The sequence below is a fragment of the Lissotriton vulgaris genome, chromosome 6 (genome assembly GCF_964263255.1).
Source record: "Lissotriton vulgaris chromosome 6, aLisVul1.2, whole genome shotgun sequence".
In the NCBI taxonomy this organism is placed as follows: domain Eukaryota; kingdom Metazoa; phylum Chordata; class Amphibia; order Caudata; family Salamandridae; genus Lissotriton; species Lissotriton vulgaris.
In genome coordinates this window covers 151,773,829-151,792,478 of record NC_141694.1, presented here as the reverse complement: position 1 = coordinate 151,792,478, position 18,650 = coordinate 151,773,829, and the positions used below count along the sequence as shown (strand labels likewise).

The 18,650-nt window shown below is 45.2% G+C and overlaps 1 protein-coding gene across 1 annotated transcript in view; it reads left to right on the top strand.

Moving 5' to 3' along the window:
- Window positions 1-16,744, top strand: part of CTSB (cathepsin B) — an 80,360-nt gene extending 63,616 nt beyond the window's left edge. Inside the window, exons 9-10 of the mRNA XM_086926191.1 lie at window positions 633-761; window positions 15,740-16,744. Coding sequence (XP_086782317.1) covers window positions 633-761; window positions 15,740-15,825 — 215 coding nt within the window. The 3' untranslated portion in view covers window positions 15,826-16,744. The remainder of the gene's footprint in view (window positions 1-632; window positions 762-15,739) is intronic.
- Window positions 16,745-18,650: the final 1,906 nt, after the last annotated feature.

Below are 18,650 nucleotides of genomic sequence, written 5' to 3'. Positions count from 1 at the left end.
TTTTACTTCTGAGAGGGCTTCCACGTGGGCTTGCCTAAGTGACCCTGTACCTGTTGGTTAAAGGCTTATCTTGGACTGTATTTTGTGATGGTTTACTGTTGTCCCTTTGCGCTTGTGGCATTCAAAAACATATCCAGTTGTGTCAATCGGGCTAGTCACCCTGGCATCAGATCAGTTTGTGACAAAGTTATCGTGCTTTGAAAGAAATTGTATATATTAAAAACTAAACAATTTAGATCTATTTTTAGGCTTCTCAAAGTGCAATAGATCCTGTTACTTACTAACTTGCCAGTAAATGTTTTTTTGAGGAGTCTTGGCCGACATAAGAATTTGGTTACTAGAGAGATGGAGTAGATAAGAAAATGTAAAATAAGGATTATTTTGGCTGCATACATGCCTTAACGTATAGTAAAAGAACGAAGAAATGTGTGTAGTGTACATGGTGCACGTTTTTCCTTAGTCTTACAGAATAGTTTGAGGAGAATGTAACGGTGTACCCTCCAGACATACTCTTTCCACCTTTCCAAAGTGTAACCCTGCCACACGTAATGGCTTCTAACGGTGAGAGAGTAAACACTCCTGCTGGTTGCCAGAATTGAACAATACAGCATTCATTTTTATTTTCCTCCTAGGTGTGTACCGCCATGTCACAGGAGAAGAGGTTGGAGGCCATGCCATTCGAATTCTTGGCTGGGGTGTGGAAGACGGGACAAAGTATTGGTTGGTCGCAAATTCTTGGAACACTGACTGGGGTGATAATGGTAAGAGACCTGCATTGTGGTGTATCTCTCTTTGCTGTCCCTGCACAATCAAGTTTGTATTCTTTAAGATTGGCTGGCAAATTAGGACAAATTAGTGTGTAGGTCAGTACTTGTACATTGTCTTATCTACACATGTGATATATTCCAATAAGGCATCATAAAGTAAGCAAGCATGTCAGTAGAATTTGAGCTTATGCTAAAGCACAATCATGGCCATTATGGCACACCCAAAACTACATTCAGGACCAGAAGTAGGACGCTCCAAGGGCCAGTACCTCGGCCTGTTTCTTTAATCTTTTCTTCCAGATTACTTCTGTACTATATTCCACTTTGACTCTAAATGTTTTGGGTCCTTTAGTATTCCTCTGGTTTGTAACCTGCATCTGTAGATTGCTTGTTCTGAAGACTCTTACCAATTCGTGTTGATTTTGTGACTCTTCCTGAAACACAGTGCAGCACATGACTGGAAATGCACCACCTCCAAATGAGAGCCACAAGATTGATGCTTTTGGAAAATAAGTTAATGAGGGAAGCAGCAACCTAGTGGTACATAGCCAACTTCTGTGAGCTGCTCTCGAGGAAAGGATGACTGGTCTCATTTAAAGGAGATGGAACAATTAGATCAGCATCTCCTGGAAGCCTACCACAAACATTGTAGAGGAGGTGCAGAAAAGGAAAATCCTATCTAACTGCAACATTGCTGTGCCTTAGATTCGTTGATATGGCCTCTAGAGCAGCGTTTCCCAAGTCCTGAGCAGATTTTCTTTAGGTAGGAAAAGTTACAAGCTATAAAGATGCTTTTCCGGTCAAGCCTACAGAGCTTGCGCAGAGGTGATTTGTTGTATATACGTTGTTGGGTTAGACTCCTCCCGTGGCTTTGTATTTGTCTATTGAGTGTTCTTGGGGAAAATCCTGCCTTGTCAGCGGGTAATTGGGCTTTGTGATCCTCCCCTTTTTGCAGTCTGCGAAGGACAAAGCCCTACCATACAATGCTTTAGGTTTATTAAAAATTGCGGCCTCATGACCATTAACGGTTGGCAGGTTGTGAAGGTTTAATTTTAAAGTAACTGGATCGTGGTTCTAAAGTTTGGGAAGCACTGCTCTGAGGAGATAAATATCAATGTCACTCTTTGCTCCTCCGTGTCAAGATTTCACTAGAGAGCTAGCAGCATATAGTCAGTCCATTTTGATGGGGAACACTTACTTTTTGGCCCACAAGTTGGCTCCACGATTAAAAAAAACAACAAAAAATGGTATTGCGAAATTGGCTCCAGCATGCTTGAAGGGATGCTAAAGTTGCCTAAACAATGCAGCATTTTGGCTTCCAATAGCACCAAACAATTTAGGAGGGCCAAACCCAGAAGTCCTATACCAGAGGAGAATTTAAGAGGTGCCTCTGTCTCCAAGTAATAACTTGCCTACCATTTTCCCTCATCCACACAACCCGTATCCGTTAGAATCTGGGTTTTCTGTCCACATTCGGAGGAAATAACCTTGGACAATTGGGTCGTAGAGTAGTGCAAGAAGAGGTGCAAGCACTGCTCCGCTAAGGTGCTATGGAACATGTTCCCCTGCACCAACGGAGTTCACAGCTGTACTTCGTCCCAAAGACTGCACTCTGCGGCCCACCCTTGACCTCCGGTCACTAAATCATTACATATTGTCAGAGAAATTGATGGCCACATCATTCAACTTTTTCTGCATGAATCCTGTCTTTACTTAACGTCCTGCCATCTATTAATTGGGTCTGGAAAGATCTCTATTTGTGTTCTTCTTGGACACCGACCAGTAGGTGGGTAGTGCCATCCCCTTCTGCCATCCGTGTACACCAGCAATGCCCCAGTGCGTGGTGACCATATCCAGATTCTTTTCTGATGCTAGGCTCTGAAGAACAGACCACAGCTCTAGGTTTGTGATAGTTTAACTGTCGGAACACCAAACAGGAGCCTAAATATTCCAACTTCTAAGGAGAAAGGATTCCATCAAAAACAGAATTTAGGTTTTTCACTTTGGCTTTCATCTTGTTGGAGTGATCTATGTGGGGGGGAAAATGTCCCTTGTCTCCTCGATTAGAACGAAAGGAAAATAACCCTTTTTAAGTTTTGTCTGAAATGCCACCACTAACTCAAAAGTACAAGGTTTGCAATCTCTGCCTGCGGCTCATAAGTCTCAGGAGTGTAAGGTGTATGAAGTTCCTTCCCAGAATAGTTAAGGTTCCGGAAAGAACGAGGTGGGCACTTTGCGCAGTGATGCAGATTCGATTAGTCTTAGTTAATGACCTAGGGCTGAGTGTGGATTTTTGAAGTGGAAGAGACTCAGAAATTCCAGGTGTTCTGTTACCCTTTCGGCTCAAAACTAGCAGTTTTTTGGCACAGATTTCCATGAGCTCTGCTAAACGTCTTCAGATAAAAACCTGCCCAGAGGGTTGCAGTGGGACTGAGTCGAACGTTTCGGACTCCATAATGATCCTCTGCCAAAGCTGCGGTAGTCTTAAAGAAGATCAAATCAAGAGCCCACAAGTTCAAAGCACAAGGACTCCAAACCTTCAGACTTGGACTCCGTTCCAAAAAGAGTTCAAGATAGGCAAAGAAAGGGTAAAGGGTTGAAGGATAAATACCTTGCAACTGTGAAGCGAAAGTCTGATCCCAATGCTGAACAGCAAGCGATTGACGTTGAGAAGACAAAGTGTATTCGCAAAGCCGAAATGGTGACTCTGAAGAAATATATTTGATCCCTTAGGATTTAAAAAATCCTGCCACGCCAGAGCAGGGAAGACTAGATAAATTAAGCTAGAGCCACACCCTGTTCCCTCCCCTTGAACTCCTGAACCGTAAGAGGAGGAGCAGGTATCCTTTTATGAAATGGGTGAGCAATATGAACAGCCCATCATGAAATTACAAACTGGGAAGGACGTAAGGTAGGAATCCAGTCCAAAACTCTCCAAAAGAGGGCTTTGGGTCATACCTTTCCAGGCATCACCACTGGATGATCTCTGTATCATGCTATGATTAAGGTGGCAGCTGATGTCTGTAAGCGGAGGCTGAAGGAATAACCGGCAGAAGCATTCTACCCCTTAAACACTCCTTCCCTCACAGAAGAGACTATTTCTGCTGTTGCCACAAAGTTTAAGTCTGGCTAAGGGGACTCTTTAGGGACCATAATAATCAAACTAACCAACCCACATGGTAGAAAAGTTCAAAACAGCTGCACTAGACCAAGTTTATATTGTGGTTCATGCTCCAGCTGACTTCATTTTACTGTCGAAAGGAAGAGGGCCCCAATGCTTCAGCATCTGCTGAGCCCACAACAACAACCATAGTGAATGCCTATAAAGGTGGCAACGCACGATGGATTGATGGAAGAAGGCTGTTGTAAAAGCCCTACTGAAGAAACCTTCTCTCGATCCTGAGAACCTGGCGAACTATAGGCCCATTTCCCTACTCCCAGGAGTCAGCAAGATCGCGGAAAAATTAGTCAACAGGAAACTCTCGCAGTTTCTAGAGGCCAATAACAAACTAAAAAGTTCCCAGACGGGCTTCCGACCAGGGCAGGGCACGGACATCGCCCTCCTGGCAGCGGTAGAGGAGGCCAGAGCGCTACTGGATGGGGGAGGGTCAGTGGCAGTGATCCTCCTCGACCTTAGCGCGGCGTTCGATACCGTTGACCACCAACTCCTTATTGAAAGATTGGCAAGAGTTGGAGTGGAAGGTACAGCCTTATCTTGGCTTTCATCTTTCCTGGCCCAACGGTCCTATCAGATTTGGGAGAAGAACGCCCGCTCCTCCGAAATGCCCCTCCAATGTGGTGTGCCTCAGGGCTCTTCCCTGAGCCCCACATTATTTAATATCTATATGTCCACATTGGAGGAGGTTATCACCCCATTCGGAGTGAGCGTCGTCGGCTATGCTGACGACACACAATTAGTGGTGTCTTTGTCCCATCCCAAACAACAGAAAGCTGATCTCTTCAACTGCCTTACGCAGGTCCATCGTTGGATGAATAGATCAGCCCTAAAGCTAAATGGGACAAAAACTCCTTATACTTGGCCCGAAAGGAACCTCACTCCCCCTGGACAGCTGGCCAGCCTGTCTAGGTCCTCCCCCTGACCCAAAAACAGAGGTGAGAAGTCTGGGTGTATGGATCGATTCCGATCTCTCATTCACTTCGCAAGCAAAGAAGGTAGCAGGGACCTGCTTTGGTCTTCTAAAATCTTTGAGGAAAGTCCTGCCCCTTCTTCCCCCTAAATCCCAAAAATTACTAATCCAAGGTCTCATAATATCGAGACTAGATTACAGTAACGTGATTTATCTGGGCGCTCCCGAAGCGACCCTTAATAAACTGCAGAGAATTCAGAACACTGCTGCCCGGATTATCACAAACACCCCGGCCAGATCATCTGCTAAACCCGCTCTCAAACTCCTCCATTGGCTCCCCATAAGGGAGAGAGTCAAATTCAAGGCCTTGTGCCTCGTCCACAAAACTTTGCATAACCAAGGCCCCCAGTCCTCAGCAATTTTGTCACCCCTTACATAACCACTAGATCCCTCCGTTCTAACGCAGAAAACCTCATCAATACCCCAAGATTCAGGAAAGCCCGATCAGGAGGAAGACGCTTCTCGGTACAAGCTGCCCGTCTTTGGAATTCACTCCCTCATGACTTACGTCTTGAACCACAATATCTGCGCTTCAGGAAGCTGCTAAAGACACATCTTTTTCCCTAGCTTTCATGCCCCCCCCCCCCTGTTTTGATTCCTCACCCTTCCTATCTTCTGCTCTCAGCTCCCGGTCCTCAGGTTTGCTGAATTAGGGTTTTTTAGCGCTGGGATACCTCCAGGTGACTATGCGCTTTATAAAAATAAATAATAATAATAATAATAATAAATAATAATTGCCAATGCATTGTCACCTAAATACATGTGGTCAACCGTGTGAGGAGATAGACCTGTTGCAACAGGTCTGTGATCAATATAAAGAGAACAAAACATATAAGAATGAAAGATAACTGCAAATAATAGTCTAAAATAAGCACTTGATGCTGCAGACACTGCCTGCAGGCAGGTGTGGCCTAACCACCTCTGAGATGGGGAACCGGGTTAGTCTTGGCAGGAAAGCTCAATATCCTGTGCAAATCCCATAATCTCCCTGTGCCTAACAAAAATGAATGTGACAGTCTGTAATGCAACTGGTGCTCATTTAAGTACTCCGATACCTCAAGGTTCAGTTCGTGCTATATAAAGCTCCCCCCAAAAAAGGCTGAGATTTCAAAATGGAAATCCGAATTAGCATGCACATGCTTTTTGTTTCATTTAACAGTGGTAGCTGCTTCCATGCTAAATGGACCGTATAAAGCTTTATTTAGGATAGCAGTACTCCAAGCATTTATGGGTGGTGTTCAGAGTTATTTTTCCAATAACGCCACAAATTCCAACATGGGCCGGTAATGTAGTGCTTGCCGGGCTTGTGGGCCTCGGTTTGAGCCATTAAGTAATTGTCAGATGCAATCTCTCATGAAAAGCTGCATTTCTAGTAGCAATTTTTTGGTGCAGTATAGTGAATTGTAAGCATTAACAGAGAAAAGAGCCCTTCATCGTGGTTCAAATGAGGAGGTTTCCCACAGGACTAATCTGTGTTTTCTTCAAAAACTCCCCCTTTCATATTAATCAAAATTTCTATCTTTCCACCTACCATGCCGGAGAGGCCAGCTCCCACCAAACTCACTAGTGGTATATACCGAACCCAAGAGGGCTAATGCACAGGAAACCGGGGAAGCCACTCCGTCGGATAAGGAAAGTAAATAGATTGATGCAGCAGGGAACAGAGTGGCAACTCCCCTGTGTATTGCCAACTCAGCTGGCTTAATCTACAGATGATGGGGCCAGTGGGATGAGATGGGAGACTTAATCCAATACCTCCTGAGCAGTATAGGCAGCGGGTACAGGAATTAGTTGCTGAAGTAAGGACTATTCTAATGCAACCATTTGGTGTGCTATTGGCGAGTCTTACCCCACCTCCAGTGGTTCTGTCTCTGGGTTTAATCAAATGGTCCAGTAGTATCTGATCAACATGTCCTTTGAGGCCTAGAAAAGATCCAGGACAGAGCTAAAGCTATGGGAGGAAGAGGGGGGGGATGGGGGGGGCGGGGGGGGGGCTCTTCAAACCCCATCACCACTCTGTTCCTTTCAGTTACCAGTTACGCGGCTGAGCCAAAACCACCTACCTGGAGGCTTCCACCTCCTACCAAAGCAAGCACGAGCATCAACCCTCCTGGGTTTACTCTGAGCATATAGGGGAAAATTCTAAGGGCTGAAGGGGTGCAGCACTGTAGAACTGTGCCTGCCAAACAGTGACTGTTTAAATCCCCTCCCTCATCGAATACACAACACCTGTTGAGGGAAGGCTGTTTCGGTACCTCGCCTACTGAATGAATGAAAAGAAATGTATAAAGCGCATTTCTACCCGGAGGCCTCGTAACGCTTAGGACGGACATACATTTGGCGTGGCAAGTTATTGGGTAATAGACAAATGATGAGTCTACGGAAGGATTGTAGATTGGATTCCTTCCGAAGAGTAGGAGGCAGAGAATTCCAGAAAATGGAGGCATTCCAAGAAAAGGAGCGTCAACCCACCTGGATCTCCGTACTTTCCTTGTGGTGGCGAGGAAGGCAGCGCTTGAGCGGAGACTCCTCAAAGTTGGTAGGGAGTGACCAGAGGATGGATCATGACCTGTCCGGTTTTCAATATGGCTCTGTGGGCCACACACATGGCTTTAAATCGGATCCTGGACTGAATTGGCAACCAATGAAGTTCTCTCCGTGCAGATGACACTGATAGCCTCCGAGGAATTTCAAGGAGTAAGCGAGCCGCACAGTTTAGGATCACCTACAGTTTTTGAATAGTTGCCTGAGGGTCGCCCAAGTACAGGCCGTTGCCATAAACTAGGCGGGACAGGATAAGGGCTTGCACCAAGATCCTCAGAGCCTGAAAGGGGATTTGGGAAGGAGTTTCCTTAATATTCTCATTAGACCGAAGCAGGTGGCTGAGAGCAAAGTGGCCTGATGATTAAAACAGAGGAAACTGTCAAGCCATATGCCTAGGCTCCTGCTCTGATGCTTTGGTGCAGGCATAGTGCCAAGACCGGTCGGCCAGGCAAAGGCCGGTGAAGGTGAGCGAGACTTGGCAAGTAGCATTCGTTCTGTCTTGTCCCTATTTAGCTTAAGGTGAGATAGTGCCATCCACTCTGCTACCGCCTCTAGGCAAGTGCCCAGAGGGCATGATGACCCCTCTGGGTGGTTTAATGCCACCACCAGTTGGGTGTCACCTGCGTAGGTAATGATTTTTATGCCAAATGGAGGCACTATCTCAGCCAGAGGTGCCATATAGATGTTAAAAAGCATGGGGATCGGAGGAGCCCTGAGGCACCCCACAGCTAAGAGGCCATCTGGTTGAGGTGGCTGTACCCTCAGAAACATGGAAAAATCGCTCCTTCAAAAAGGACTGCAGCCAGGCGAGTGCCAGGTCCATCACACCAAGATTTCCTAATCGCTCAAACAAAATGTTATGATCTACCGTGTCGAAAGCAGTACTGAGATCCAGCAAAATAATTGCTGCTGAGCCGCCCTGATCGAAGTCTCCTTGCTTCTTGTGTTACTGTCAAGAGGGCCGTCTTGCCCAAGTTTAGGACGGAACCCTGTCTGGGAGTCATGGAGTAAATTATTAGACTCTAAATAGTGGACTAGGGTAGAGTTTGTCTCTCCACCAGCTTGCTCAGCCAGGGAAGGAGAGAAATGGGGTGATAATTGGCCATATTAGAGAGGTCTGAGTTGGGTTTTTTCGGCAAGGCTCTGACCTGAGCACATTTCCAGGCCGGTGGTACCTTTCCCGAAGTAAAAGATGCGTTGAGGATTTTCAAAATTACTGGGCAAATAGCATTAATCACTGAGGGGAGATGTCGAGGAGGAGCAGGGTCCATAGGAGAGCCTGATGTTACCTTGGAGATGAGCGTGTTCAACAAACCCTTATCCAGCTGAGGGAACTCCGCTAGAGAGCACTGTGGGTCGGGATGAAGACTCTCCGTGTGAGAGAGAATGCAGACTCACTCTGGCGAGGGAGGAAGGACTGGGATATCAGCTGGATTTTTTGATAAAAATATTCGCCAGACTGTTGCAGCGGGCTTGTGCATCCTCCGGATTGGGGGATTTTTGCGGTGTAGTGATAGATTTGGCAATGCGGAATATCTCCTTCGGGAATTGGAGGCTGCACTAATCTTGTGTTCTTAAAATGAGGATTGTGCGATTTTTTTTTTTTTTTTTTTTTTTTAATTATTTCGGCCTTGTAGTTCTTAATTGCCTCTCTATACATAATTTTTCTCTCAACTGCTAGGTTCTCTCGCCAACTTCTTTCAAGTTTCCTACAATTCTGCTAGAGTCCTCTTAGTTTGAGGGAAAACCATGGTAGCAATTTTTGTTTAGGTTTCTCATGGAGAAGTTTCTTTGGAATTAGTGAATCTAGTGACTCTTGTATTCAGAGGTTGAAATTGCTGTTGGCCTTTCCAAGGTCTAAATTAATGGTGGGGGGTGGTGGCGGTTAATATTGTGGACCATTGACTTGTAGAAAGATTTGACCATTTCCTTTCCAGCGGAGGAACCGCGCTTTGTGTGGAAGAAAGGACTGTAGGTTCCCAGACCAGAGGAACTAGTAGATTATCAGTCCACAGGAGAGGTATGGGGTGCCTACCGAGAGATTCTGAATGTTACTAAGCACAGAGTCAAGGAGATGACACTTACTGTGCATGGGGGCAAAGCCCTTTTGCATCATTTGGAGAGCTGAAAGGCTAGGTGGCAAGTCTGAGGTTAGATGGTTCAAAGGGTCATCCAAATGGATGTTAAGGTCCCCTAGTACTGTAAAGTTGGCTGGGATCAGTGCTGCTTTGGCAACAAAGGTCGGAAGTGTACTAAGGAAAAGTCCCATGGGTCCTGGAGGCCGGTAAAGTAGCAGACCAGAAAAGGTGCTAGTGGGTGAGCATTCCAACGAAACACCTGCTTTCACAATCCGGTAACTCCTCAGTAGAGGACCGGCAACAGAAGATGTCTTTAAAAATAATGGCCAAACCACCACCACCACCTTCCTGTCTCACGATTCACTCTGTGTATTAGATACCCTGATTGTAAGATCAGTGATGGCTGGGTCAGCTTCCTCCTGTAACCAAGTCTCCGTCAGGAATAAAGCATCAGATGTAAGGTATTCTATAAGGAGTGTTAATGTAACTGAATGTTTAGGGAGGGAACGGCCATTTAAAATGAAGAATTTTAATGAAGGATCAGACCCCTGAGCAAGACATCACCGGAGATCAATGGGTACTTTCCATTATGGAGGTGGGTTACTGCCTAGAATTTGCTGCCTCGCCACCAAATACCTCCCCCGCAAACACTCCATCTCTGCAGACCATTCGTGCCTCCTACATAAAAGGTCCAAGCTCTGACTCAGAGGGGCCATAGAGCCTGAGGGGCCATAGAGCCTGTGCCACTACATCAACACGGCAAAGGGGTGTACTCCTATATTTTCTAATCTCAAAAACAAGTGTGGGGTCTCTCTGGCCCATCCTCTCTCTGGCCTCTCAAGTACAAATTGGAGTATTTCCACATGGTCAGGCTCCAGTACATCATCCCTCTGTTGCAGCAAGGCGACTTCATGACCCCATAGATCTGGAGCACGCTTATTTCCACATTCCTATCCACCCAGTGCACTGACGCTACCCAAGGTAAGTGGACAGCACTTTCAGTTCAAAGTTATACCTTTCGGGGTAACTACCACCCTCAGTTTTCACTAAGTTCCTTGCAGTGGTCGCTGCTAGTCTTCGGACAAGTGATGTCCACGTCAACTTTATGGGGGGGGGGGGGGGGGTGCAACACTGCAACCCGGGTTCGAGGCATGTGGGCTGCTGAATTCATATCTGTGCATAGATCGCCGCCTAGTGTTGGGTCCGGATGATCGCACATTGTTGTCCTGGAAGAGTCTTCGAAGCATCACAAGATAGGTGGCTCCTCCCCTGGACTACAGTGCGCATGGGCATCGACTCCATCCCCAGATTGTTTTTAGCCATTGCGGCAAAGATGGAGTGTAACACAGTGAGTGATGACCATGCTAAGAGTAAATTGGAGTGCTGCAGCCGCTACAGGCGCCGGGGAGGAGGGCGGGCAATATGAATGTCAGCAGCCCTACATGCCAAGAACAGATGCATACTGGTAAGTAGCATATTCGGTTCGAGGCATGTGAGCTGCTGAATTCATCTGTGCATAGAATACATAGCAGTCCCTCCATTAGCGGCGGCCACCTGTGCTAGCTGCAGCAGTCTGAAAAAGTGTTTTTAGAACAGCCTACCCTATAGCTGCCTGCACATCTACACAGTAGTGTTTTGTAAATGTGTGTGTGGTAGACCATGTGGCTGCTCTACATGTCTTCTAAAGGAATATTTCCAAGGAAAGCCATGGAGGCCCCCAACTTTCGGTTGGAGTGGGCCCGTGGGGGGACCGTTAAAGTGAGCTTGGCTTTTTCATAGCAGATTTGAATGCACTTAACGATCCACCTAGCTATACCTGCTTTGGAAATGGGGTTGCCTTTCTGTTGTGGCGAAAAGGCAACAAACAGTTGTTTAGTTTTCCTAAAATCCTTGGTCCCATCAATGTAGTGCATTTAAGCCCTCTTGACGTCTAGTGTGTGGAGCATCCTCTCCGCCACTGACTCAGGATTTTGGAAGAACACAGGCAGTTCAATAGTCTGATTGATATGGAACTGTGAAACTACCTTAGGAAGAAATTTAGGGTTAGTGCGAAGCACCACCCTGTTGGAATGAATTTGTATAAATGGCTATTGGATAGTTAGTGGAAGACTCTTCCAGGACAACAATGTGCGATCATCCGGCCCTAACACTAGGCGGCGATCTATGCACAGATATGAATGTCAGCAGCCCTACATGCCAAGAACAGATGCATACTGGCAAGTAGCATATTCGTTTCCAACATTTGAAAAGCATTTGTTAAAGCCAATATATTTTTATGGTGAATATCACACTGTGCCAGTTTTTTTAATCCATGAAATCTTAGATTACCATTCTAGGCAATAGTTTGAATGTCCTCCCCCTGTGACAATTGTGAGGTGTAAGATTTCCATTTAACAGAGGAAAAAGTGCTCCTCAAGTGTTGTGCCTCCCCCTCACACCCACCTGGGACCAGTTCCACTTTGCAAAGGGACTAGCAAGTTGTGTTGCTGTATTTTTAGTGACATTTGAACTGTTTCAACTAGAAGCTATTTTTTTTAAATTAAACCCTACAGATTAGAACATATGATACATTGTGGCAAATGCAGCAAATCTATCAAATCCCGGCATCCACACAATTGTATAATTTTAGTGGCCCTGAAAAGAACTCATTGATAGGCATATTTAAATAAATTTTTCAGAGCATTATCTCATTTAAAAATGCTCCTGGGTCCTACACTTGTGTGGGACAATTGTGTTGTCTCAATGAACTTCCTTTATGATGAGGAAAGCTAGGTTTGCCAGTGGTAATATTTCCTCCTCCTGTAGAACTCAGTAATATTAATCGGTCTTGTGAAACCTTATGGCGGACACTACAACTCAAGGAGTCATTGTCATGCCCTAATGTGCAATTTAATACCAAAAACTTTAGTGTGAGGATTGTGGTGTATTATATGGTATGGTTGCACGACCTTACCGTGTTATACTCATGAACCTGTCTTTAGTCCAGTCAGGCTAGTTTGTAAAACCTCTAGCTCAACCCTGGTTAGCTGTGGCTTTGCGTAGCAAGGCTTAAAGGGACTAGTATAAAGTATTTAGAAGCGCCAAACAAATTATTCACGCAAAGGAAATCTGACACCAGTTTATAAAAATTTATTATTTTTATATGAATTTTTAAACACCAAGATTAGCAATATCCACGGGGGGAGGGGTCCGTAGATATAGATTTTTAAATAAAACTTTAATCTTTGCTTTTTAGTCCAATGAGCCAATGAGCATAACTTGCTTACACCCACTACCCCTCTTGGGGTATAGGCCACCAACCAGGACTCTCCAGCTATCTGTGTGAGCTTTTCATTCTGACTCCTGGTGTAACCCATCACCTTGCAGTCAGCCTAGAAGCCTTGGTGCCACATGTTTCTTAGCATTCCTTTTTTACTTTTCTCTTGCGGGTTTCAGGTGAGCGCTTGCCTGCTGGTTTTTTGATGCAGGCTTGTGGAGAGTGACCTATCCATCCTCTGCGTCTTTTCGGGATTTCTTCATGAGCTGGGAATTGGGAAGTCTGCTGCCATAGAGGTTTTGATGAAGGTCTAGGCTTTGTTGGTGGTTGCCACTGTTGTCCTTCAAGTTTCAGCTCCACATCAAAGGACCGATTTTATGCTGGTGTTTAAAAAGCCTTACCTTGAAACAACCCGTGGTAACTGTAAAGTGTTTTGTTCAGCTACTTTGGCCAGACTGGGGAACCAGTTCCATCCGGGAGAAGGTAAGGGGAGCCAGTAAGGAGTATTTGGACAGGTATCTGTTCACCAAAGCAGTCTCAACTCCAGTTCCCCACTTTACATCAAGACTGCCATGGACTTCAATGGAGTGATCCAGATGCAGGAAGCTGCAAGATGCTCTGGGTGCTGTGCAGTTGACTGGGGCCTGCTGGGGTTATTCCTTAGTCCGTGGTTAAGGTGGGGCGACTGGTCTCAGGGGTCAGAGTTCCTCCAAGTCCTCTTTAAGTAGAAGCCAAGCCATGACCACGGATCTCCTGTCCCAGCGGGTCCATAGGTATCTATGGGGCGCAACCTATCTTTGAGCCAGGCACCAGAGGCAGAGTGCCTTTGCTAGCCCAATGGGGAAGCAGGTGCAGTCCAGCAGTTGGTGCAGCTACTTGCCAGATCGAGGGGTCAGCCAGCAGTTCGATCTTCACTCCTGTCAAGATGTGATCTGAGGTTCAGGGTGATGAGGGGGCCATTTATGCCCAGAAAGTGCCCGGGGGGGGGGGGGGGGGGGGCGGCGAGAGGAGAGATTAAGCAGGCACTAGTCAATGGACTACCATGATCTCTCCCACCCTATGGCACTATGTGTGGGAATCTACCAGTCCCGGGGTGCACTAATCTGCCTTTGTTATGCACTTTGTAGCTGCCAACCTGTCTACCTGAACAAAGTAGCAACCTTACACAAGTGTGATTGCCATTTGCCCACCAGAGGTGGCTTCCCTTTTGGAGCTCGCCTATTGGGCCAATACCTTGTTTGGCTTCCTGCAGTGGGGAGGTATCACCTCTTTCTGTGACTTGTTTGTATTCTGCACCCTAGCTGTTCACAATATGCCTCCGGAGGGCAAAAGGCTCCCTGGTAGCCAGCAACTGAGGCCACTGGGTAAACTGGACAACAGAGTTGCAGTTTTAGAAAAGTTGCCCTTTCTTAAGTGACATCAAACTTTGGCCTGGTTGATTTGAATATCACAATTACTTTGATACCTTGAAGTACTCGTTTCAGTAGTCTCCTTCAGAAGATGGAAGGATTGAGATGTCAGCCTGGAACTCTATATTAGCCAATGGAGCTACTAACCTTTCCACAGTAAATTTGGAACTTTAATTTTTAAGATCTATTAAAGTATATGTTCCACTAAATAATATATAGCTCTTCCTTAGGTCTTGATAGGCCGCCTTTAGGGGATACTTGTGTATATTGTTAAAGGAAGCGGGAGTTTTGCAGTAGGTTTAAATGGCAAAGTCAAACTAGCAGTTTTTTAAAACTGTTCTTCCAGGATGCAGTGGCAGGCTGGAAGAAATATTGTACTTGCCACATGCAGGGTGGCACAATCCACTGATTTAAGGAATGCAGAACTGGGTGGCAGCATTAACTTATATGCCCTCGTTAACATATACTAGGGATTTAGAAGGAAGTCTGCTTGTTCCAATCGAGGGTAGCCAATTCAACAAACATTTTGTAAAGGTTTGGAATACTGGCACTGCGATCCGGTTACCAGGCCTCAGTGCTTTGAAAAACCAACAGCATCATAGGGGTGATCATGCAAAAAGATGCATTTCCTTACCTACTTTTGAAAAAGCAAGATTTCATTTATGTATTTTGTGCACTCTAAAGTAACTTGCAGCTACACTGCACATAGTTACTTGAGCCAGGAGATGGCTGAAATGCCCCTGCCCACATTTCCTCCCACCCAAAAATGTTGCGTCGGATTAACACTTACTCTCGTAAGTCTGGCATTAAGCTACCAGGTAATTGGGAATCACTGTGCTATTCAGATATTCCACGTGTGTAAAGAAACCCTTGTGCTGTTCATGAGGGAGCTCCTCAGATTAACTAGATATGGGTGTGAGACATTAGGGAACAGGAGGCCTGGGGAAATTATTAGTAAAGTGCTGCCCTAGGTAAACCTCGGATACTGCGAGATGTGCCTTCTTCAGCTTAATTAGACCATTAAACTACACTAGCATTGGGCAGATCCACAATAAAGTAGCTTTAATTTATTAACATACACTCTTAACAATGCAGCTAGCCTCTTAGACCCTCTCTCCCTCCTCATGACAGTCATTTTTTTGTATCTGGGCTTTTTGGTTTCCTGTATGGCATAATAAAGATTGTATGAACTCTTGTGACCTCCTCAATCCATACTAGGTAACTTTAACAGCATTTATTGTGCATGATAAATAACATCCATGTTGGACAGGATCACCATGCCATCTTTGTATTCTTTTCCAAAGCGGCCGTCCCTACAAGCCTCAGAACAGTGTAAACAACTCTGTAAACATATAGTTTCATACATAATGTGCACTCAACCATTCATTCACTACCTTCATTTTCCAGCTATGTTCTGAGAAGGACTTATGCAAAGATTAAAGTGACGAATGACACGTGCAAAGTTGCTTATCTTATAAACTGGCTATCAAAATTTCAGCTGCTGTCATTTTGTAATACTTTCCTTTTTATTCTTTAGGTTATTTCAAGATTGTCCGGGGAGAGGACCACTGTGGAATAGAATCTGAGATTGTGGCTGGAGTACCCAAAAATGAAATGTACTGATTCTCTTTTTCTATTGGCAAGATAATCGGAACATGGTGGTTTGTTGACTTGAGAGCTTGCAACGGTGCTGCCATATTTGTGGGTCATTCCTTTTGATTACAGCAGTACCATTTTTAGTTTGAAGCTGCTTATAGAGGAGAAGACTGCCATTTCTTTTTTGGTACCTTTTTTGGGTTAAAGTGTGGTAGCTGGCTTCCACAACCTTGCACTCATCAATAGAAATGAATCTATTCTGGCAATCACACTTGATCTACGGATTTTAGAAAACCATGTATATGCAAATATCGGCCTGTTTTGTGACTCCCTTTCATGATTCAGTACGTTACCCTTAAGAACAGTAGTTTTAAACGTGGCACAATCGGTCCATTACATGCACTGCTGCTTAGAAAAGGAGGGTGATCGAATGATCACTACAAATGTTTGGATTGCTCCTGGTCGACTAGGAGCTAAAGCAATTGCAGCTTGTTTTTAGCCTTCTGGGCATGTTTTGTTTTTAATTGCCAAAGGCAATAGTGCTAAAGTTTGACTTGCCTTAAATTGCATAGTGACAATTTTTAGATTGTTGTCTTTTACTGAAGAATTCGTACTGAGCTTGAGGGATAATTTTGAAAGGTGTTTTTTTTTGGGGGGGGGGGGGGGGGGGCTTGGGGGCACATTATGTACAATGCCAGTTTTCCATAACAAACCACTCCACATAGAAATGTTAAAATGTTTTATAGCTTTTTGGTCCATTCTAAATAAAAATTGTTTTCTATTCCTGTGGTGTGTACATAACTGACAATAGAATGATCTTGTGTGAATGAGTTGGGTTTTACTTTTGATAAACCTGTTTTCAAATCCATGTGTTACGTTGGCAAACCACTGAAGCCCAATGTCCCTGTTCTGATCTTTTGCTTAAAAAAGAAACATTAAAACCTTATTGTGCCTCTTTATATTTTTTCATGCCCAATTTTATTGAAGCCATAGTGCACCACAGACTGAGATTACCTGCACCCATGCAGCAGCAAATCTGAGTTTCAACAAAAATCTATTCTGATTTGCTTAAAAGGATCCCAGTTAGATTGTTGATTCAGCAATCTGAGTGACGACTTCTCTTCTACAACTGAGCATAAGAAATCATTTTAATCAAAGTGAAAGTTCATTGGTGATTTATTTTTTATTTTCTTTCCAACATAGTACCTTTTTCGGTTACAGACTTTGGGACAAACTTCTCATGACTAGAGCTGGCTAGAACAAATGCAGGTTTAGTATATACACACAAGTACAATCCACTTATACCATTTTAACCAATACAATCTTGTGTGGCACAGTTTGTTACAGGCTCTACATTAACTATGTGGCTGTGCTAGAGCAATATTAGTGACTTGAAAATGTTCTAGGCATGTGTGGCAGTAGATACATATGCTTTGCATATTCCTGCCATATAGTGTTTGGTCAGGATCTGTGCGTTTTTGTTTTTCTTCAAAGAAGTCTTTCGAGTTACTAGGTAAAGTGACTCCTCTTGATGACGATACACCTGGGAATCGACTGTTGTGTTCTTTCCACTGTCTGGTTCAGGCATGTGTGCTTGTGCTCAGTTCCAGGCCATTTCGGACTCCCATCAGTTTGTGATTTACACTTGCCTTCACCGGTATTGTTATTGAATAATCTGAAAACTATTGCCTGCTGGATAGACTTGCTAGAACAGCAGCCCTTCCTGGCCTATCTTTCTATCCCATTTGGCTTCGGAATAGACCCCTTTCCGTTTCTACCCGAGGTGCCACACCAAGTACCTGCAGACCAGCTTTTCACCAGGTGTGCAACGCGTGTTTGTCTCCTGACCACAAGGAAGAGGACTGCGAAGCCTGCCAATCGTTTCAGTCTAAGAAAACTCTACAAGACCGAAGCGCACATTGCAGAGAGATGCAGCGGAGGGAGATCAATGACCCGCTCGACATCTTCGGGTACAAGGATATCGAGGAGTAACTCCACTAGGCCTCGGTGGCCGAAGGAACTTTTTCCATCAATTGGCTCCAACTCCATATTAAAAATCGACCTTGAGATGCAGGTCCTGCCACCAGATTAGCATATTGTGAGTACCGGAGTCCCTGTCCTGCCACAAACATTTGGGCTCCGGCTGAACATAAGGCTCCTGTTCCAGCAGGCCATAATATGCTCTGAAAATCTGATTCAGATGTCCCACCCTAGGGCTCTGCACTGAAGACCAAGCTAACCACTTTGGTGCCCAGTCAACCTGCTCCATCTTCGGCACTTAAGTGCCAAAACACAAATCCATCTTGCTTCGACGATTTCAAGACCAGCACCAAGATCTGACCCTGGTACTCCAGTGGAACCGATTCTTCACAAGATGCAGGAGAAACTTTGTCCGCCAGATGCAAATAAAAATACAGCCTCACACTAGGCGATGTCTGTCTAAGACTACGCCACCTAGCTCCAAGCACCAACAATCCTTTGGAGTCGCCATTGATCTGCCAGTGCAAACAGTCAATTCCACCTTTCTACACCCACTCCTCCACCACCACCCTTTATTCTTCCACCTTCCTACCAGTCCCGCTTATAGGGTGAACCATTAGATATCATCCGGGGTCCCCACAATCATTCCCAGGTGGGCAGGGATGATACCTTTGGACCACAGCCCTCTGATCAGCTCACGACATATATCAATCAATCGGGGGTTTATAAAGCGCGCTACCCACCTGTGAGGGTCTCAACGTGCAGGAAGATGCAGCTCCGGATCCGCCACAGCACACTTATCCCAGGGTGTACTTTTCTAGACCATCTCCCCCTGATTACACCACCTTTGATCAGAAGCCTATCATCCAGGG